We start from the raw sequence: 22,940 nt of genomic DNA on the forward strand, positions 1-22,940 counted from the left end.
TTGAGTAGATATTGGTACCTTAATACCTACAGGAAACAAGTATAATAAGTGATTAAGTCTAATGACTGAAAATTTCAGTGATTATGTCTAATAACTGATTCACTCGGTGGTTATGTCTAATTACTGAAATCTTCAGTAATTAGACATAATCACTGAAATGAACCAAGGGATTTTATACTTGTTTACTGAAAGCATATCCCTGCCTTGTTTTTATAATGTGTGCTAGTTTTGAAATTAGATTAGCTATCAAAGTAAATACAACCTCCTGTAACCAGATACCTTACACAAAAATCACAGAAATAAGCTTAAACAGTTCAATCTTTCATTTCATAAAATGGTATGACATGAATGGTATGACAAATAGCAGTCAGATGGACACTCAGGAATGTTTGTTTGCACATGAAAGACTTGAATGACATCTAGAATTGCATTGCATCTTGGCCTTAAAACATTTGCAGCGATTGGTCTGACACCGTTTAGTTCCAACACAATTACACCTTACAAAGCCTTGACCACCACAGACTGAGTCAAGTTGAACCGCTTGACTCAAAGAGAGTGTTCGATCGGTATTGAAATCGGTATTGAAACTGGATGAACTTAAGTCCTACAGTCCAATCACTTTCCGTTTGTTTACAGGAGATTGGCTTAGGACAGGACAGCCTTCTCACAAGTTATTATAAAAAGGCAGGGATATGCTTTCAGTAAACAAGTATAAAATCCCTTGGTTCATTTCAGTTATTATGTCTAATTACTGAAGATTTCAGTAATTAGACATAACCACTGAGTGAATCAGTTATTAGACATAATCACTGAAATTTCCAGTTATTAGACTTAATCACTGATTATACTTGTTTCCTGTAACATATAAAGGTATAGTTTAGTTTAGTTTTAGTTTACAGGTACCGATTTTCCTTTCGTTTTTACACAGGCAGATATTTGGTTGTGCAATTTGCATCGTGTCACAAAAGATAATAAGCCGTCACCAATCTGTCTCCAAGAGACACGTATCTTAAACACACAGACTTATTTGACCAAAGGTAATACAACTGTCATCATTCATGTATAACAACTGCGTGTAACGATGCTCATGATGTCAACCACTGGACTGTCTGGTCCAGACTTGATTATTTACAGACCGCCGTCATATAGCTGGAATATTACTGAGTGCGGCGTTAAACAACAAACAAACAAACATTTTCTCACGCGGGGAGATAAAGAAATCGGATACTGCTATTTTAGTCAGGCAAGACATCATTCATAGTGCTTTTTATCTTAATACCAGTACTAATCTAATCTAATCTAAGCTGCTGCTGTCCGACTTACATTGCACACTGCAATTACTTTGTACTCTCTGTATATTCCACCTTCATCTTCTTTTCGACAGTCTGAGCGTCATAATCAAGATTATAAGCTCCTTCAGCCCTGCATCACCATGGGCGATTTAAATTGGCAAAATCCTCTGTTGGGAAGTCCAACAATAGTACGACCAATAACGGCAAAGTCATTAAAACTTATTTTTGGTAATTTAATGAAGATCTCCCCCCCCCCCCCACACACACACACACCTCTACCCCCACCCCCAACCCCAAAGTCTCAGATGTCCCAGTGAATGGTCTGCATGATGACCTTTTTGGAAGTCATATCCTCTCACTGTCCTAAAATCTGTAAAACCGTATGATGGCCCACCTTCATCGCGGTGGAATATTACTAAGGCCAATTGGTCCTTGTATGAAATATTATGTGCTAAAAAAATAAAACCTGACAATTTCAGAAATGTACCAGATCCCTGTCCTCTATTCGCAAACCAAGAAAGTAAGAAAGCGCAATGATATTCCGCCAACATCCTACTGTTCATTACGCAAATAGTGTTAAAACTACTGGAGCCAAAGCACGACGTGCTTGTTAACAAAGTAAGCGACAATCGTGGAGGAACTATGTTTCCAACAATAATTCACTCACACCCATGTTCAAGGTATGTAACATAGTTAAAAAAGTAAAAAGCAAAGGTTAAAAAACCTTCTGTACATCATATTAAAGAAGGTGACAAGATAATAGCTGATAAATCTGACATAGCAAATAAACTTGGCGAAACTCTTGCCCAAAAGTCTTCATCATCAAGTAATGTCCCTGAGTTTAAGAGATATCAGAAACAACAGGAAAAGAAAAAAGTGAATTTTGATTCATATAACGGTGAAGATTACATTGAAGTATTTTCATTACATGAACTACATACTGCTCGTGAGCAAGCTCATGATACTGCTGCAGGGGATGATAATATCCACTATCAATTATTGAAGCATTTTCCTGTATCACGTCTTGAGACACTTTTAGATATATTTGACCAAATATGGACGTCAGGGCATATTCTTCCTTCCAATCAGTCAAATCCAGCTTTTAATTGCGTATTGAATCCACTTTACGTAAATATTTACAATACGAAAGCATCTCTTATTCTTCCTTAATTCCACCACTTGCAATAAGAATTAAATCTGCAATTTCTACTGCTAAAATTAAATTTCACGATTAAGCTCCCATCCAAGCTCCATGGCAAATGGTAAGACTAAAGTAGACCTGGCATTAACTAAACTTAAGAAATCAGACAAACCTACTAATTTTTAAACAAGAATACAATCAATTAGGAAACACATATGACACTTATCAGTCTGTATTTACAGATGGATCCAAGGATGGTGGCGCAGTTGCTAGTGCCACTATCACTGGATCCAGAACACTATCTTCACGATTACCAGATAAAAGCTCCATATTCACAGCAGAATTAAACAGTTCATATTTTTTTCAGATTTTCTTATGTGCCCTCATGGTATTAAACATACATCATATTTTAATAGAAATTGTTGAATCATTTAATGATGTTGCTACTGGCCAATATGGCATCGTCGTTTGTTGGTTATCCAGCCATGTTGAAATCTTTGGTAACACAATGGACGATGCTGCTGAAGAAGCAGCACTCAACAAATCTGTGGCACCACTTCTTATCCCATACATTGATCATAAACCTGTAATTAGATGTTACATCAAGTATCTAATGCAAAGAATAGGGGCACCCAGGTAGATATCAATAAGCTGCATGAACTTTTTCCAGCTATCTATTACACCTGCTTGTGGGCGGTCGGGTAGCCTAGTGGTTTAAGCGTTCGCTCGTAACGCCGAAGACCCGGGTTCGATTCCCGACATGGGTACAATGTGTGAAGCCCATTTCTGGTGTCACCCGCCGTGATATTGCTGGAATATTGCTAAAAGCGGCGTAAAACCACACTCACTCACTCACTCACTCACTACACCTGCTTGTGTTGTCAGCCCAGATCTGAAGAGGTCATAATGTGACGATGTCCTATTGGCCATTCAGGATGCACTCATGAATATTTATTTAAAGGTGAGGATGCTCCAGTCTGCATCCCTTGTGATGAAAGATGTCCTGCTTGACTGTGTCGATATTTCCATCACAAGGGATCAATATTTCAAAGTTCCCAGTATGAAGGATCGTTTAAACTATGTAAGCTCTCATTCAACTTTTGTTTTTTTAAAGGATTGAATTAATTGATAAATTTGTTTTTTCATAAGTAGGAAGTGTTACTTAGTAACTTAGATTGTTAGCAGCTGTATTCTCGAGGGGGGTTGAAGTAACGTACAATAATTGTCTTCCTAAGAGGGTATGTAAGTTCCACATCATTCGAAGAATTTTTATGCATTCCAGACATATACTGAACCAAATTAAAAACTTCACAATCCTAAAACTTTAACATTTTGACCAGTTATCATTGTGTGCCCTTATTGTGTATTTAAACACTAATGGCAATGTATTGTCTTCAGATAACACCCGTTTTTGTGCAGGTGAATCGATCAAAGTCATGTGCACAGCACTATAGTGGCAAAAGGGTTTTTTCACATGCAACTGGTCACGTGGCCATAACACCGCACGTGTTTTCAGCCATACTTGTTAGCAGTCATTAACAAAAAAAGAAAAACACAAGAAAACAAAAGTCTTTACGGCCATTTGTCATGCCACGCCTTTCAAATGTGCAACGTGAACGTGCCATCGGCATGTTGCAGACGGGAAGGACGATGGGTTGTAGTCGACGGACTGTTCATGATTTACAGACGCGTCGGCCAGGTCGACCACGTGTGACATCACATGCAGCGGATCGTCAGATTGTCTTACGTCACCTCCGTAACCGATTTTTGACGGCTACATCAACCAGAAATGAACTGTTTAGGGGTAGACTGAGTGCGCAACATGTTCGAAACCGTCTGAGAACTGCTCACCTTCAAGCACGACGGCCATACTGCGGGCCGATTCTGACTCAATTACACAGACGTCAATGTCAATTGTGGGCACAGCGACACTTACGATGGACTCAGAGGAATTGGAATAAAGTCGTCTTCAGTGATGAATCCCAATTTAATCTTCGATTTGCTGATGGTAGGGCGAGGGTGTGGAGGCGCCGTCATGAACGATACGCCCAGTGTTGTGTACAGGAAGTTGACAGATTTCGAGGCGGAAGTGTCATGGTGTGGGGTGCTTTCTGTGGCAATGCACGTTCCAGGCTTCTTGTCATCCGTGGCAACCTCAACGCTGCTGCTTACCGCGACCAGGTACTGGCACCAGAACATCTGCCTTTTATGGCAGCACATGGACCCGGTTTGATCTTCCAACACGACAATGCCAGACCCCACACAGCAATTTTGACAAGGAATTTCCTTCAGAATGCGGGAGTCAACGTCAGGACTGGCCGTCAAGGTCTCCCGACCTCAATCCCATGGAACACGTCTGGGATGCTCTTGGCAGAAGTCTGCGCACTCTCCAGAACCAACCACAGAATTTGCAAGATATTGGCACCATTTTGCTGCAACAATGGCGTCGTCTTCCCAATCATGTGTTCACAAGCATCACAAGGTCCATGCGGAGGCGTTGTGTGGCAGTTGTCAACGCAAATGGTGGCAATACGCGCTACTGAACTTGTGTGCCATCAGATTCTCGTGCTTGGGACTTATTATTGATTTAAACTGTTGATGTTATTACCTAATACCGTAGGTGCTTGGAACAAATTATGGTTACCACCGTTAATTAAAATCCTTCTTTGGACATTAATGATTTAAAAATTACCTTCTCTGATACATTTGTCCGTTGTATATCATATATGGGATTACTTTTAAAAATGTGAAGTTTTTAATTTGACTCAGTATATAAACGTAGTATATTCGTCATCTTATATTTTGGCTTAAGTTTTAGATAATCGCCAGCGACTTAAGGGATTGTGTAAATCCTGTTGAGGATTCAGAAGTATGGTCAGTCCCCTCGGTCCCTAATATGGTGGTCTAACTGTTGTTACTGACAATCTATATGTGTTGTTGAATAATAATTTATTTTCACTAAGTTCTCAGTTTCAATTTGAAACTGCGATAATCTAGTTATTATACAGTCCATTGATGACAGGTTTTTATTCAGACTCAATTTATCTATTGCCTGCGTCACGATATGGATGAAATATTGTCGATGTGACGTTAAATTCACTCGCTCACTTTGAGTAGAAATGTGCCTGCTGGTACATCACTGATAACGGAACTATTCTGAATACTGCCGTTTTAGTTGAAGATGAGTCGGCATTGAATGACACGAGAGTCTGAGAGATGCCCGTTGTTGTAACCGATAACCTGTGTGACCCTGACACAGTGGCTGAGATGTTGTTTGATCAAGGTCACGACATTCAAGGCCTCAAAAGTTTTATTGTAGAGATGTGGAGGACATTTCCAAATCTGACGCATCAGTGACAAAAATGATGTCTGATGCAATTCCCTATTTTGACTTGTACCATATGTTCCCATGTGTTTTTCAGTGAACAATTGACATGCCTTTGCATGTGTTTGTGACGGGTGCCACCCATGGGGTAGGATACGCTCACCTTTTCGCGAACACCTGGTATCATTACTATTTGATGCTCATGATATAGTCGGAATTGTACAACCGACTCTGCTTTATGCAGATATTGGACATGGAGAGGACTGTATTGCTTAATTATTAGTGGTATGTGGTTTACTTAATAGTGTGCGTTCTAAAATAGATTCGAACACGTATGATAAGAAGTTGTTCTGATATCAAACGCACACATTTCTAATTGTTGTCGGCATTCATTGTTATACACACCGGTGCGTAGGTTATCGATAGGATCGATGTTTTCATACTTAATTTTCAGGTCGCTGTCTTCAATGTCATGGCTGAATATTTGAAGATGTCACTTTATACCAATGCTTTGATCAAACAATTGATGAAGTGATCTTCACATATAATGCTTATGTTATTTTAGGCTTTGTCAGTGGGGGTAGGGCAGCCAGACTAGATGCCAACTGGCTGGGACAGAATGGGTTAATTCCACCCCTGTTTCTTCTTTTTCAATCCTACCAATGACAAAATCACGTACTGACTTAACCTAAAGATATTCAACAGGTCCATCGTCTCAGTTGGCCCATGTTTTAACATATCCTTTGACAGAATCCATAATGATTGTAAGGTGATGATTTCAATTGACAGCAATGTTTCACGATATTTTGGGCTATTTGTAGAGGGGAATAATGTCCTCCTTACTCTCAAAAATAATGGAGCAGAGAGAGTTACGAGGATATTCCCCTCCTTAAAACTCATCCCTACTTTTACACTTAGACAAGATATTCTGTTGTGGAAGACTGTCTCCGTGGTCTAGTGGTAGAGCGTCCGCCCGGAGAGCGGAAGGTCCCGGTTCGATCCCCGACCGGTCATACCAAAAGACGTGAAAAGATGGTACTTGTTGTTACCCTGTCTGGCGCTCGGCATTAAGGGGCTAACAAGGACTGGTCGGCTCGGAGTCAGTATACGGTGTCTGAGTGGGGTATTCATGTTAAACTGCGGCATGGTATTTCAGTGAGCTAGCACTATAAATCGGCATCAGTCCGGACTAGTACAAGCAGCCACACACACACACACGTGCATGCACGTCGCTATATAAGTGCAATAAACTTGGACGCGACGTTAAACCCCATTTCACCTCACCTGTTGTGGAAAATATTTGAAAAATAAACCGGAACTCTTTGTTGTCTGTATTTTTACTGCGTGAGTCGCCCTTGCGTGATGCACGAGGAATACGTTGAAATACTTCTCTGCCGCTGTTGCACGTGCGCCAAGCTCCGTCCCGTGCTGGCATTTACAATGCATGGTACACGGCTCTTCATAATTTCGTTGGGCCCTAAACTAGTATCTATCAATCGCTTGCACATTGTCAATACATGCTGACGAGAATAATAGGAAATATAGAGCCCCGAACAAGGATGTATATGTTACCTAATTTGTTTTTTCTCGTCAAAGGTTTATCTAATTGCTATAAATATGAACATTGTTGTAGGTAACCTGCTCTAACACAAACTATATACATATTATTTGGGCTTTTAAGCATTATGCAAAAATAATGAAAAATAGTTAATAGTTAATTTCAAACCATGTCTTCATGTGCCGCCGTAGCTGAAGTTGACAATTACATGTTCTTAAATCAAACGATGCGGGTTCGAACCCCGCTGGCAACACATGTTTTCGGAAAAAAATATTCACTAGTCAATAAATGTACAAAATAGTTCCGTCTACTCCAAGTGGAAATTAATTCAAATGTTGGTTCACGATAATGTATTGTTGACAAACAACTCTCCATTCCTAAAACATAATGTAGCGTTCAAACAATAGAATGACACAGATGTTGAAGTGAGTGAGTGAGTGAGTATGGTTTTACGCCGCTTTTAGCAATATTCCAGCAATATCACGGCGAGGGACACCAGAAATTGGCTTCACACATTGTACCCATGTCGGGAATCGAACCCGGGTCTTCGGTGTGACGAGCGAACGCTTTAACCACTTGGCTACCCACCGCCCCCACAGATGTTAAAAAAGGATAATGAAACTGTTGGTGGTTCCTGGAATATTTATTAAAACTGATTAACTTGACACCATTCGAAACATTGTTAGGTGAGGTGAGGTCCGGTGAGGTTACGTGTTTTTTTTGTCTGATTCAAAGCAGCGTTAACCTAACTGACACCATTCGAAACATTGTTAGGTGAGGTGAGGTCCGGTGAGGTTACGTGTTTTTTTTGTCTGATTCAAAGCAGCGTTAACCAAACTGACACCATTCGAAACATTATGAGATGAGGTGAGGTAAGTGATTTTGTCTGATTCAAAGCAGCATTAACCTAACTGACACCATTCGAAACATTGTTAGGTGAGGTGAGGTACGGTGAGGTTACGTGGTTTTTTTTGTCTGATTCAAAGCAGCGTTAACCTAACTGACACCATTCGAAACATTATGAGATGAGGTGAGGTAAGTGATTTTGTCTGATTCAAAGCAGCATTAACCTAACTGACACCATTCGAAACATTGTTAGGTGAGGTGAGGTACGGTGAGGTTACGTGTTTATTTTGTCTGATTCAAAGCAGCGTTAACCAAACTGACACCATTCGAAACATTATGAGATGAGGTGAGGTAAGTGATTTTGTCTGATTCAAAGCAGCGTTGACCTAACTGACACCATTCGAAACATTATGAGATGAGGTGAGGTAAGTGATTTTGTCTGATTCAAAGCAGCGTTGACCTAACTGACACCATTCGAAACATTATGAGATGAGGTGAGGTAAGTGATTTTGTCTGATTCAAAGCAGCGTTAACCAAACTGACACCATTCGAAACATTATGAGATGAGGTGAGGTAAGTGATTTTGTCTGATTCAAAGCAGCGTTGACCTAACTGACACCATTCGAAACATTATGAGATGAGGTGAGGTAAGTGATTTTGTCTGATTCAAAGCAGCGTTAACCAAACTGACACCATTCGAAACATTATGAGATGAGGTGAGGTAAGTGATTTTGTCTGATTCAAAGCAGCGTTGACCTAACTGACACCATTCGAAACATTATGAGATGAGGTGAGGTAAGTGATTTTGTCTGATTCAAAGCAGCGTTAACCAAACTGACACCATTCGAAACATTATGAGATGAGGTGAGGTAAGTGATTTTGTCTGATTCAAAGCAGCGTTGACCTAACTGACACCATTCGAAACATTATGAGATGAGGTGAGGTAAGTGATTTTGTCTGATTCAAAGCAGCGTTAACCAAACTGACACCATTCGAAACATTATGAGATGAGGTGAGGTAAGTGATTTTGTCTGATTCAAAGCAGCGTTGACCTAACTGACACCATTCGAAACATTATGAGATGAGGTGAGGTAAGTGATTTTGTCTGATTCAAAGCAGCGTTAACCAAACTGACACCATTCGAAACATTATGAGATGAGGTGAGGTAAGTGATTTTGTCTGATTCAAAGCAGCGTTGACCTAACTGACACCATTCGAAACATTATGAGATGAGGTGAGGTAAGTGATTTTGTCTGATTCAAAGCAGCGTTAACCAAACTGACACCATTCGAAACATTATGAGATGAGGTGAGGTAAGTGATTTTGTCTGATTCAAAGCAGCGTTGACCAAACTGATGTGCCAACCATTGTGATGTCCATGTTGCCCTTCTAGTGTGTAGATCACCAACACACGCGTACACGCACACGAACGATCACACGTATATTTCAATGTTATTTCCAGTGAATAGTGACACAACATTTATAAAAAAAGCAAATAAATGCAAATTTTATTCATGAAAAACAGTGGATAAATTAATAATGTAAGTATGACGTAGTTGGAGGTTGACGCAAGTTTGGGCATGACGATGGTGTGCGCCATTCCTACACAGCTGGGAATGGGGTGCACTGAAAGTGCATCTCCACCTGCAAACAGAAAACAACAACCGTTGACGCCCTATTGTTTGTCACTGTATCGCTATTGTTCATCATTGTATCCCTAGTGTTCATCATTGTATCCCTAGTGTTCATCACTGTATCCCTAGTGTTCATCATTGTATACCTAGTGTTCATCAATGTATCCCTAGAGTCCATCACTGTATCCCTAAAGTTCATCATTGTATTCCTGGTGCTCATCATAGTATACCTAGTGTTCATCATAGTATACCTAGTGATTATCATTGTATCCCTAGATTCCATCATTGTATCCCTTAAGTTCATCATTGTATTCCTGGTGCTCATCATAGTATTCCTAGTGTTCATCATAGTATACCTAGTGTTTATCATTGTATCCCTAGAGTCCATCATTGTATCCCTAATTTCATCATTGTATTCCTAGTGTTCATCATAGTATACCTAGTATTTATCATTGTATCCCTAGTGTCCATCATTGTATTCCTAAATTTCATCATTGTATTTCTGGTGTTCATCATAGTATCCCTGTTGGTCATCATATTTAACCATTGTATTCCTGTCTATTGTTTACAAAGTCATAACTATGTTTGCTTACCCTTTCAATGGCTCCCTTGAACAATCTCTCATTGTTAGCTCCCTTGCCGACCTTGAGACCACAGCTGCGTGTTCCAATGGCTGAAATAGTGGAAAGGTCAAGTCAGCAAGGAAATGGGTGATTTAAAGTACCACACTGAGCTAAGACGTTAAATCCGATTAATAGTTAAGTTGACAAGGACGTTAAGTGAGCAAGCATATTCACTCAGCATAGTGAGTCAATCAATGATCGTTGACATTCACTCAGCATAGCAATGTGGGAGGAAAGCCCAAAGTTACGCAAAGGAGAGACGTTTGCTTCTTGGGGGGAACTAACAGGCACAGGAATGGCGCCAACAACCTAAGAATCGTAATCGTTGCAATTATCGGATCCAGGTAACGGTAAGGGATGCAACTCATGCAAGAGGTGAGGAGTGTACATACGTCCATTTCCGTTGGCCGTTGCTCGGTCCACCTCGAAGCCGTTGATGTTGAGGCTGGCAGTGAGGACGTTGTTCTCGTACAGATAGGTCACAGTCTTGACGTCATTGGGGCCATACTGCAACAGCAACAAGATACATGGAGCCCCACAGACAGACTGACAACTTACTTTACAAATAAAGATAATAAGACATTCTAGACTAAGAGGTTGAATAAGACTGATTACAAGCATAGAACTGATTCCGGAAAGAGGATAAAACAAAAGCAGTTTTTTCTTGCCCCTTTAAGTTGTTACCGCATAAAAAAGTATTTGTGTGTGTGTGGTGTGTCTATGTGTGTATATGTGTTTATGTCTGTGTCTGTGCGTGTGTGTGTGCGTGTGTGTGTGTGTGTGTGTGTGTGTGTGTGTGTGTGCGTTGTTTAACGCCACACTCGGCAATATTCCAGCCATATGACGGCGGCCTGTAAGGAATCGATTTTGGACCAAACAATCCAGTGATCATTATTGTGATCATCGAGCCTCCCCGTCGGGGTGTGACACGCATTTAACCACGTCACCGATCTAAACCATCCAATCCAATATTTCGCCTCCTACTACCAGCACAGAACACTGGTACCAATTCCAACCAGGCAGCCCCACGGCGGTTAGACCAAATATCAAGAGTAAGGAAATGTCTTTATCTAACTTATTATCATTTTAGAATGTAACGCACAGTGTTTGTGTTGTAGCTTAGCTGAACTGTGGCTGGCACATCGTCGGTGTAGTCGTACGACGTGTTGCTGTCGGTGACGAGCCTGACGGTGACGCTACCCTGGCTGGGTGTAGTGGTGATGGAGATTGATGCATCTTCATTCGAATCAACTGAGTCTTCACACGGGGCGTTGCTAAGGAGGACCCTAGGCTGATTCAGCGGCAGGCCGTTATCCGTACCATCCTGGTAGACCACACGAGCCCACATGCCCGGCTTGGTTAGATCCCCAGTACCAGCGGTGCGCGGGATGGACAGGTAAGACAGAGTGCCGTCGTAGACCCCGCCATTATTGGTTTTGGTGACGTTGTTGTTCTTGATGTTCCAGGCCCATGGTGCTTCGTCGTCGAAATAAGCGTTACTGCCGTCGTAGTTGGCCATTGTTGTGAGGAAGTTATCCTGGCAAGGCTCTGGGAAATAAAACAATAAACAGTTGATGATATGGATCTCTCTCTCTCTCTCTCTCTCTCACCTTGCTTTTCTCTCTCTCTCTCTCTCTCTCTCTCTCTCTCTCTCTCTCTCTCTCTCTCTATCTCTCTCTCTAGACACGCACCTCCATCAATCCTTGCTTTTCTCTCTCTCTATCTCTATCTCTCTCTCTCTAGACACGCACCTCCATCAACCCTTGCTTTTTTCTCTCTCTATCTCTCTCTCTAGACACGCACCTCCATCAATCCTTGCTTTTTTTCTCTCTCTCTCTCTAGACACGCACCTCCATCAATCCTTGCTTTTTTTCTCTCTCTCTCTATCTCTCTCTCTCTAGACACGCACCTCCATCAATCCTTGCTTTTTTTTCTCTCTCTCTCTATCTCTCTCTCTCTAGACACGCACCTCCATCAATCCTTGCTTTTTTCTCTCTCTCTATCTCTCTCTCTCTCTCTCTCTAGACACACACCTCCATCAATCCTTGCTTTTCTCTCTCTCTCTCTCTATCTCTCTCTCTCTAGACGCGCACTTCCATCAATCCTTGCTTTTCTCTCTCTCTCTATCTATCTCTCTCTCTAGACACGCACCTCCATCAACCCTTGCGTTACTTCCTCCACTTGTCTGTGATTTACTTACCGGAATATCTGCTGAGCACGGCGTTTGGGCAGACAACTGTTATGTCAAGGTAGATCGAGCAGGCACACGTTGTCACGTCGAACCCGAGGCCTTTGGGACAGTCCTGGGCAGTATAGTTGGCGTTGATACTGAGCCTTCTAAACTGACACTGGCCAACAGCTTCGTAGTCACAGCCTGAAACACAGTTCGTCCACATTACAGAGGGGTTCACATAACATGTAATGTCAAACATTACAGAGGGGTTCACGTAACAGAGGGGTTCACATGACTCAGGGGTTCAAATTACAGAGGGGCTCACGTAACAGAGGGGTTCACATGACTCAGGGGTTCAAATTACAGAGGGGCTCACGTTACAGAGGGATTCACGTTACAGGTTGGTTCACGTTAGAGAGGGGTTCACATTACAGAGGGGTTCATGTTACAGATTGGTTCACGTTACAGAGGGGTTCACATGACTGAGGGGTTCACGTTACAAAGGGGTTCACATTACAGAGGGGTTCACATGACTGAGGGGTTCACGTTACAGATGGGTTCACATTACAGAGGGGTTCACGTTACAGAGGGGTTCACATGACTGAGGGGTTCACATTACAGAGGGGTTAACATTACAGAGGGGTTCACATTACAGAGGGGTTCACGTTACAGAGGGGTTCACGTTAGAGAGGGGCCAAGTTGCTAGGGTTCTTCCCAATGTGTAGACATCATATCATAACACCCCACCCCGACCAAGCCCCCATAGACAGGAAAGACTTGCACCCTTTTTAAAAAATCTTGCATCTTCTCATTACACTTCAGGTTCATAGATTGATGTCTGTGTGTATTAAATCGCAGAATACCCTGCCGGGCAAAAGAAAGTTTCCCTGTTGCCTTACGCCGTACATATTCCAGCAATATTCCAGCTATATGAGGGCCGTCATTTAAATAATCGAGACTGGACCAGACAATCCAGTGATTGACATCATGAGCACCGATCCATGCAATTGGGATCGATGACATGCATCAACCAAGTCAGCGAGCCTGACCACCCGATCCCGTTATCATAGTCGCCTTCTACGGCAAGCATGGATTGCTGAGGACCTATTCTACCCCGGATCTTCCCGGGTCCAGCAGTTTAGGAAAACGTAAGACGTACTCGGGTTTCTACGTGGTTCGAGGCAGTTCTGATCGACACAGTCGTCCTGAAAAGCGCAGTCCCTGAAGGTGTCGTTGCCGATGAAGCTGAGGCCGCCAGTGCAACAATCAGAAGCCAATTCTTCTCCTCTACACTGGAAGTAGGTCTTGCAGTAAGACGCATGGGCATGCTTGAGGGTTCTGTCACATCCCGTGGTGTCGAACACACAGGTTTGGGAGGAGCTGTCAAAGCGCTGACCCTGGGGACAGCACTGAGCCCGGAGGGTGCCCGTCCCTGAGCTAGAGGAGCCTCCACATTGCCAGAACGCGGCACAGCTGTCCTGGTAGGGGTGGCGCTCACCGTTATTCGAACACCACTCTGCAGGGAGAAATCAACGTTGTAAGGGAGCAGTAATAAAATGGATGGAATTTGTTATCAAATAAAAATATAAAACAATATCGGTTTTGAAACATTTACTGCAATCAACACATAACGAATATCACTGAACTACTTTTACAAATATGGAAACGTCATAGAACAAACCAAATGACGTCACTATTGAACGTCATATGAAGTCACGTAACAACGGCCTCATAATGGCCCGTGGTCAATACCTGAGGGCAGTATCAAGTTACAGTGGCCCGCTCATTTCTCATAACATGGCGGGCGGTTTAATGATAATTCTTTCCATTTTAGCTACAAAGTCCGATAACAAATTGAATTCCTAAGTTTTGATGTAAGGATATCAGGCTTTCCATCCGATAAAATAAACTGTCAGGAATTTACAATAATTTATTTTTTTTAAAGCGTCACTACACAGCAGCTCTAAACGGATTATTTCTAACCTGGAAATGTACAGTATCACTAGCGTATACTCCCCAGGGAGCTGAGAATTAATCGAGAGCATACGGATCCACTGACCGGGGTAATAAGGTGAATGGTTTAGGGTGGGGATTTTAAAAATAAAATAATAATAAATCTGAACATTATTTATTATTATTATTCATCGAGGAATGATTCCTACGGCAGCTGTCACTTTGAACCACCTTCCGAATCAGGTTATCCAAAACACACTGCCCTCGTGTCTTCACGAAGCAATCAAGGCATAGCACGATGGTTGTAGGTAGAATGGTGTTATGATAATAGTGGGGGCGGCGGGTAGCCTAGTGGTTAAAGCGTCCGCCCGTCACGCCGAAGGCCCGGGTTCGATTCCCGACATGGCTACAGTGAGTGAAGCCCATACTATGATAAATGTGTATATACCGGGCACACTGTCAGACGAACTATAATTGTACAGGGATCAGGAGAAGATGGTGGCATAAGAAAGGCACCATGAACATGGATGTGCCGACACAGGAAATATTATGATCGGTGCGAATGCAAGGTCAGCATCAATAATTTGTGTATCCTAGAAAAACAAAGCTTAGTGAAATACTGTAAATCTTGAAATTAATGCGAGCGTGAATAAAATGCGAGTGGTCTTTGTTCGCATTTATAAATGGACAGTTGGGATAGCGGAAATACCTTGAATAACTTGAATATAAACACAAACACTGTTTATTGAGCAGTAGTTGTAACACGTATATAACAATGTCAGTCAAAGAATAGGAATTACACAATAGGCATCCTGAGAGTTAATTGTAATAATTGTTGTCTGGTCCAGACTCGATTATTTACAGAGCGCCGTCATATAGCTGGAAAATTGCTGGGTGCGGCGTTAAACAACAAATTGTAATAATTGGATTTTACACGTAAGATGATTGGGAGGAGGAGGATGTTGGGTATTTTACGAGCGCTTTTGGTAGGACAGATTTCGCACATTTAGCACAGGTTTTCTTATAAGTACTACTCACGACATCCGGTCTTTGTGCGTCGGTCGTTGATGACGATGTCGGCGTGCTGACACGTGAAGAGGGTGCGGTCGTACAGGGTGCCGTGGGGACAGTAGAACTCTGCAGTCAGGATCTGGTTGCCCTGAATGTAGCACTGGATGTACTTGTCACATCGGTCAGGGTGGGGGATGAGGGCGGAGCTTTCCTCGATGATACAGTTGGAACACACTGCAGAACGGGATACACAGAGAATCTTACCCGAGTGTGTTTTGGTATCAAATATATCAACACGAGTTGATAAAAGTGGAATCTCCGAGTTTTCCCCCCCACTTTTATCATCGAGTGTTGAGTGAGATTTGATTTTATCATCCAACATTCTTCTTCTAACTGTTTCAGTTTGTAAACAGTAAGCAGTGTGTTAAGTGTAAAAGGTACTGCTTACAGCTTCAGTAGCAGAGGGATAAGTGATGTCATTTTATTTGATGTCATGGTAACAATGACGTCATAATGGTCTGCAAAGCAGTGTGATGCAATTTTATTGCAGCGATATCTACAATGTGATAGATATCAGCCGAGTGATATCTCTTGTGGGAGCCAGTTTTGGATGATAAAAATATATACTCACCTACAAAAGATATGCAAATATCATACATGTTGGTTGATATTTATATATGAATAATTACTCATATTCAAGAGATATTAGGTATTAGGTTGGCTCCATGCATAAATGAACGTACTGGTATGTTGTGTGAACCGATGCTCATGAACGCATCACATGTGACGTCATGGACCTATGACTCGAGATGCATCATTGTACCATGCAGGATTAGCGTGTAAAGTTTGGAAATCACGTACAGCTTATCCTGATAAGAATAAAGAATGTTTGGTAACACTTGACTGATTGTTAGTTTTGTCATTAAGTGAGTGAGTGAGTGAGTATGGTTTTACGCCGCTTTTATCAATATTCCAGCAATATCACGGCGGGGTACACCAAAAATGGGCTTCACACATTGTACCCATGTCGAGAATCGAACCCGGGTCTTCAGCGTGACAAACGAACGCTTTACCAACAAGGCTACCAGACCGCCCCTTGTCATTAAGTGGTACACATTGAAAACATCTCTCTTAACGTACATACTTCTCCCTATGTGTGTGTATAGTTATTAGATCACCGGTAGACATTTCTAAAGCCACGATAGTTACATTATAGTGATCAGATCGCGGGTCAGTATTAGTACAGAACACGATGATGTACAGAGGATAGTATATGAGTTTACGATACGAGTGTCTTAACTCCGGTATTTCCCGAGCGAGAGTGGTTCCGGTGCTGTTGTTCTTATAGGTAAACACTAAAATTCGTTTCTGTGTGTCGACATCTTTTTCGGTAATAATATACAATGTTTACGACACTCGTGCCTAATTTCTGGAATTTAGACACTCGTGTCGTAAACATAGTATGACATGAACACGAATATAATGTTCTATGTATTACCCTAGCACAACAGAATACTATAAAACATTGTAAATATCGATTCAGTTCCGTACACAACAACTGATGTAACCAGGGAATGTTTACTCACGTGAGTTGGGAATTACAAGATCACACTCGAGAACTTGTGTCGTGATTTGTTGGCCCAGGTTGGTGAGGTCGGGGACGGTAAAGACAACGTCTCTCCCCATCACGGCGGTCAGGTTGCCTCTTAAGTTGTCCAGGTTGTTGTCCCGTATGGCGGACCCGACGGCGAACAGATACGTGTACACGTTTCTCTGTCTCAGCCGGCCAACAATATTGGCGATCTCTTCAATGTCTCGTCTCGACGTCTGGGAGGCATAGATGATGGGCAAGTTAACTCGCCTCCCGCTGGTGGTAATGCTGTTGACATTGGCCTCAATTCCTCGTAGACCCCCGATCAGCGTCGCGCCAACTGCAGCCTGTCGTGTAGGGAAAGAGCCAGTGACAAGCTGGATTGCAGGCCTCAGTTGATTATCGTACTGGAATGTGTTTTGGTTTGAGAAGTAGACCACGCCGACGTTAATGTTGCCTGAAGCGCTGTTGGCGTCGGTGAAGAAGCTCCTCATCTGATCGGTGTACGTACGGAACTTGACATCGGTGTTTTGTACTCCTCCGGTTCCTGCTGCTGCTGCTGTGTTTTCTGATAATTCAGATGCTACCACAAGGTCATCGATTCTGTAGGTGGACGTGCCGCAATTTCTCACCACTGGAATTCAGCACGAAAAAAAATATTAAGAATAAAGTTTTCTCTACCCCCAGGTGTAGTGTAATAATATTTGAAGCACGAGAACTCTTGTTTACAGAAACTATCTCACCAAAAATGGATGTACTGCTTTACTCAACGAAAGAACGATGCTACCATGGAAACGTTAGATCACGGGGAGGTAATTTGAACAGCGCCATGACGTCAGTCCATAAATGTAACAGTGTCCGACAGGTTTGCGGCATATTTGGAGCAGAAGCGACACGTGGCGGGAATTTGAATACCATGAAAACGTATTAAAATATGTTTCGCGATTCAATTGCTAAATTTAATATTATCGCGGAGGCGGTGTCTTCATAAACATAATAATTCTTTTGATTATGATAAACATGATTACTTTTAAATAATAGTATTGCTTGTATTATAGTTATTATCATTGCTATTGATACCGTTACTGCTATTATGACAAAGTTCTTACATCGCTGAAGAGAGAGCGAAGGCAGGGTGACGGCCACGAGGGCTGTGAGGAAGAACTTGGTGTTCATCGTCTCTTCAGCTGAATACAGAAACACATGTGTGAGCACAGAGTGAGTGAGTGAGTGAGTGACGGACGAACGTACAGTAAACTACGGTTATAACGAACTCAAAGGGACCACTTATTTTAATTCGTTATAACCGTAGTTCGTTATTTAAGCAAATGTACGGAATATAAACAGCAAATAGACAGGACCAAAAACATAGTTCGTTATATGTACCCTTGTACCTGAATCCTCATACCTGAATCCTAAAACACGTACACTTGACCCTGAATCCTCATACCCGAATCCTAAAACACGTACCCTTGTACCTGAATCCTAAAAGATGTACCCTTGTACCTGAACCCTTCTACCTGAATCCTAAAACACGTATCATTATACCTGAAACCTTAAACCCGAATCCTAAAACACGTGACCCTTGTACCTGAATCCCCATACCCGAATCCTAAAAGACGTACCCTTGTACCTGAACCCTTATACCTGAATCCTAAAACATGTACCCTTATACCTGAATCCTCCTACCCGAATCCTAAAACACGTATCATTATACCTGAACCCTTATACCCAAATCCTAAAACACGTATCATTATAGCTGAATCCTTATACCTGTGCGAGGTTCATGCTTCACGAAACATCATAAACAATGTTAATATGAAGACAGGGATGGGTGTGTTACGAAGGAGGTGATGACTTGACAAACACGTGACCATTTGCTAAATAAAGGTACTGGCTTCTGTGCCGACATGTCGCTTTAAAATAGTGAAGAAGATGCTTGAATTAACAGCTTGTAAAACATCTTTTCGACTACACACCGTTTGAAAAGCCCAATCGTACTGTTTATACATATGAAAGTTATTTTTATCAAATTATTTAAATAATGCTTAATAAATAATTACTTTAATACACCCAGGACGTAACGATTAGCCCAAGAACAAATCTGTCGGCCTCGGGTCTACGGGCCAATGTCTATTTCGACAACTACTTGTTACACAACCAGTAATTATGCAGTAGGTAATTACTTACGAAGAGCTCAAAGCTTCTGTGTGTGGCCTCCTCTGTAGCGAGTAATGGTGGAGCTGGAACAGGTACTAGAAAGGCGGTAGGACTTTGTATCTCCCTCTACTCTCTGTGAAATGGCCGTCTGTACGCGGGCCTTCACTATATATAGGTTTTAGCACACCCTCTGTTGTTCACGACGATGTAGGATGATGGTGACGTAGCCAGTCGAGATGTCGTAAATACAGCCACCTTTCCTCCACGTCCCGCTTTCTTTGCTGTGTCAATATTGATAGAGTTTCTATGGGGTTCTCCAAGCCTTGATTCACTTGCATTGCCGGTGCACAGATCTATACTATATTCATCTATGTAAACTATAATATTTCTCTGTGCCCATGCCTATATATGGACTTTTTGGTAGAAAGGCCTTTCTCATGTTAATATGAAAATATTAGTATCAATAAACTTGTGTTAAATAATCATAGGCTCGTATTTCACGATTGGATGTGTTTGAATTGAACTAGTCATAAAAGGAGCGTGCGTTTGGACACCTTTATACCCCCACAACAGTTCACACACAACATATCACAAACTACAAAAATGTATAGTCACTATGGCTGTGGTTTAATACCATATCACACACTACAATAATGTATAGTCACTAGGGCTGTGGTTAATACCATATCACACACTACAATAATGTATAGTCACTATGGCTGTAGTTTAATACCATATCACACACGACAATAATGTATAGTCACTATGGCTGTAATTTAATACCATATCACACACTACAATACCATATCACACACTACAATAATGTATAGTCACTATGGCTGTGGTTTAATACCATATCACACACTACAATAATGTATAGTCACTTTGGCGGTGGTTTAATACCATATCACACACTACAATAATGTATAGTCACTATGGCTGTAGTTTAATACCATACCACACACTACAATAATTTATAGTCACTATGGCTGTGGTTTAATACCATATCACACACTACAATAATGTATAGTCACTATGGCTGTGGTTTAATACCATATCACACACTACAATAATGTAAAGTCACTATGGCTGTAATTTAATACCATATCACACACTACAATACCATATCACACACTACAATAATGTATAGTCACTATGGCTGTGGTTTAATACCATACCACACACTACAATAATGTATAGTCACTTTGGCGGTGGTTTAATACCATATCACACACTACAATAATGTATAGTCACTATGGCTGTAGTTTAATACCATACCACACACTACAATAATTTATAGTCACTATGGCTGTGGTTTAATACCATATCACACACTACAATAATGTATAGTCACTATGGCTGTGGTTTAATACCATATCACACACTACAATAATGTATAGTCACTAGGGCTGTGGTTAATACCATATCACACACTACAATAATGTATAGTCACTATGGCTGTAATTTAATACCATATCACACACTACAATAATGTATAGTCACTATGGCTGTGGTTTAATACCATATCACACACTACAATAATGTATAGTCACTATGGCTGTGGTTTAATACCATATCACACACTACAATAATGTATAGTCACTATGGCTGTACTTTAATACCATATCACACACTACAATAATGTATAGTCACTATGGCTGTACTTTAATACCATATCACACACTACAATAATGTATAGTCACTATGGCTGTACTTTAATACCATATCACAAACTACAATAATGTATAGTCACTATGGCTGTGGTTTAATACCATATCACACACTACAATAATGTATAGTCACTATGTCTGTGGTTTAATACCATATCACACACTATAATAAGGTATAGAGTCGCCATGGCTGTGGTGTAATACCATATCACACACTACAATAATGTATAGTCACTATGGCTGTGGTTTAATACCATATCACACACTACAGTAATGTCAAGTCACTATGGCTGTTGTTTAATACCATATCACACACTACAATAATGTATGGAGTCACTTTGGCTGTGGTTTAATACCATATCACACACTACAATAATGTATAGTCACTATGGCTGTGGTTTAATACCATATCACACACTACAATAATGTATAGTCACTATGGCTGTAGTTTAATACCATATCACATACTACAGTGCTGCACGAGCTTATATATAATACTGTGTCTAAGTGTACCAACTAAGAAAATGTACGGAGAGAATGTACAGTTGTACACATGCTAATAAATAAGAGGGCGTCAGATGGGATAGTAGATGGTGCGGCGAACTCGAACGGAACTCGAAGGGACCACTAATTTTGGTTCATTACAACCTTAGTTTGTTATTAGCATACAGTAAACTACGGTTATAAAGAACTTAAAGGGACCAATAATTTTAGTTCGTTATAACCGTAGTTCGTTATTAGCATATATACAGTATATATACAGCAAATGGCCGCGACCAAGAAATTAGTTTGTAATATCAGTCAGTTCGTTATAAGCGTGTTCGTTATAAACGTATTTTACTGTATAATCATAAAGTGAAGTATCAACACCTTTGCGCCCAGATATTCGCATCGCATTCACAGTCAACAATTGGTAATGGTCGACACAGGTATGATACAGAGGCTAGCATGGAGACAGGGGTCGTCGATCAGCACCATCTCATCCCCACCCCGACCTTCCCATCTCAACCCCCACAATCACTTTCCCCTCACTTGAAGTCTTCAGTCAATACGTGTATGTTTTCTTCCGCTGCAATTGCCACTCGACCAAGGGGATGTTTCCAGTGTTTACACACAGGGGTTCACAGTATCTTTACAGTTTGAACAGATTCAACTTTGACTATGTCTAGAAGTGGGTGTATCATAGACATCAGACATACATACAACGCGGTGTCAGTGACGTACGCCACGCTCTGTTGACACGGCCTCCACAACCATGATGCTACCAGGGCAAATATTGGACTTTAATATCGAAGCTCTCCACCCTTTGTCTATAGTGTATGGAGGGCGATATTGATGTGCCCATTTTATCTTCCACGTCTGACGTTATATAGCAGTGTTAAATGCAATGCAGAGTCTAAATATACTATTTTACTATCGCTATGTTAGATCGAGATTGGTGAAAGACTTTAAGTGAACTTAAAATGAGTTTACACCCATTTTGACTTGAAACAGTTGTGTCTTCCTTAACTGACACCCACGGTTACTGGAAACATTGGCCTCTGACTATATCGCCAACCATTGTTACATGAAACAGTGGCCTCTGTCTATATCGCCAACCATAGTTACTTGAAACAGTGGCCTCTGACTATATCGCCAACCATTGTTACTTAAAACAGTGGCCTCTGACTATATCGCCAACCATAGTTACTTAAAACAGTGGCCTCTGACTATATCGCCAACCATAGTTACTTAAAACAGTGGCCTCTGACTATATCGCCAACCATAGTTACTTGAAACAATGGCCTCTGACTACATCGCCAACCATGGTTACTTCAAACAGTGGCCTCTGACTATATCGCCAACCATTGTTACTTAAAACAGTGGCCTCTGACTATATCGCCAACCATGGTTACTTGAAACAGTGGCCTCTGACTATATCGCCAACCATGGTTACTTGAAACAGTGGCCTCTGTCTATATCG

At 41.4% G+C, this 22,940-nt stretch overlaps 1 protein-coding gene across 1 annotated transcript; it reads right to left on the reverse strand.

The window, feature by feature from the left end:
• Window positions 1-9,641: 9,641 nt before the first annotated feature.
• Window positions 9,642-19,483, reverse strand: LOC124143198. Its single transcript, XM_046512081.2, has 10 exons — window positions 19,338-19,483; window positions 18,257-18,334; window positions 17,143-17,781; window positions 15,584-15,790; window positions 13,752-14,108; window positions 12,620-12,793; window positions 11,522-11,967; window positions 10,812-10,926; window positions 10,390-10,469; window positions 9,642-9,806 (listed from the first exon to the last, which is right to left on the reverse strand). Exons 2-10 carry the CDS (start codon window positions 18,321-18,323, stop codon window positions 9,765-9,767), a joined length of 2,127 nt encoding a protein of 708 aa, XP_046368037.2. The 5' UTR covers window positions 18,324-18,334; window positions 19,338-19,483; the 3' UTR covers window positions 9,642-9,764.
• Window positions 19,484-22,940: the final 3,457 nt, after the last annotated feature.

This window comes from Haliotis rufescens, unplaced genomic scaffold (assembly GCF_023055435.1).
Source record: "Haliotis rufescens isolate VD_foot unplaced genomic scaffold, xgHalRufe1.0.p SCAF_6, whole genome shotgun sequence".
NCBI lineage: Eukaryota > Metazoa > Mollusca > Gastropoda > Lepetellida > Haliotidae > Haliotis > Haliotis rufescens.

Bases quoted from the DNA above. Each gene is read 5' to 3' on its own strand.
- LOC124143198 (XM_046512081.2), bottom strand. From the start codon at position 18,323: ATGAACACCAAGTTCTTCCTCACAGCCCTCGTGGCCGTCACCCTGCCT. The intron at 17,782-18,256 runs GTAAGAACTTTG...GCTGAATTCCAG, and splicing joins TTCGCTCTCTCTTCAGCGAT to TGGTGAGAAATTGCGGCACG. The intron at 15,791-17,142 runs GTGAGTAAACAT...CCCGTTCTGCAG, and splicing joins TCTTGTAATTCCCAACTCAC to TGTGTTCCAACTGTATCATC.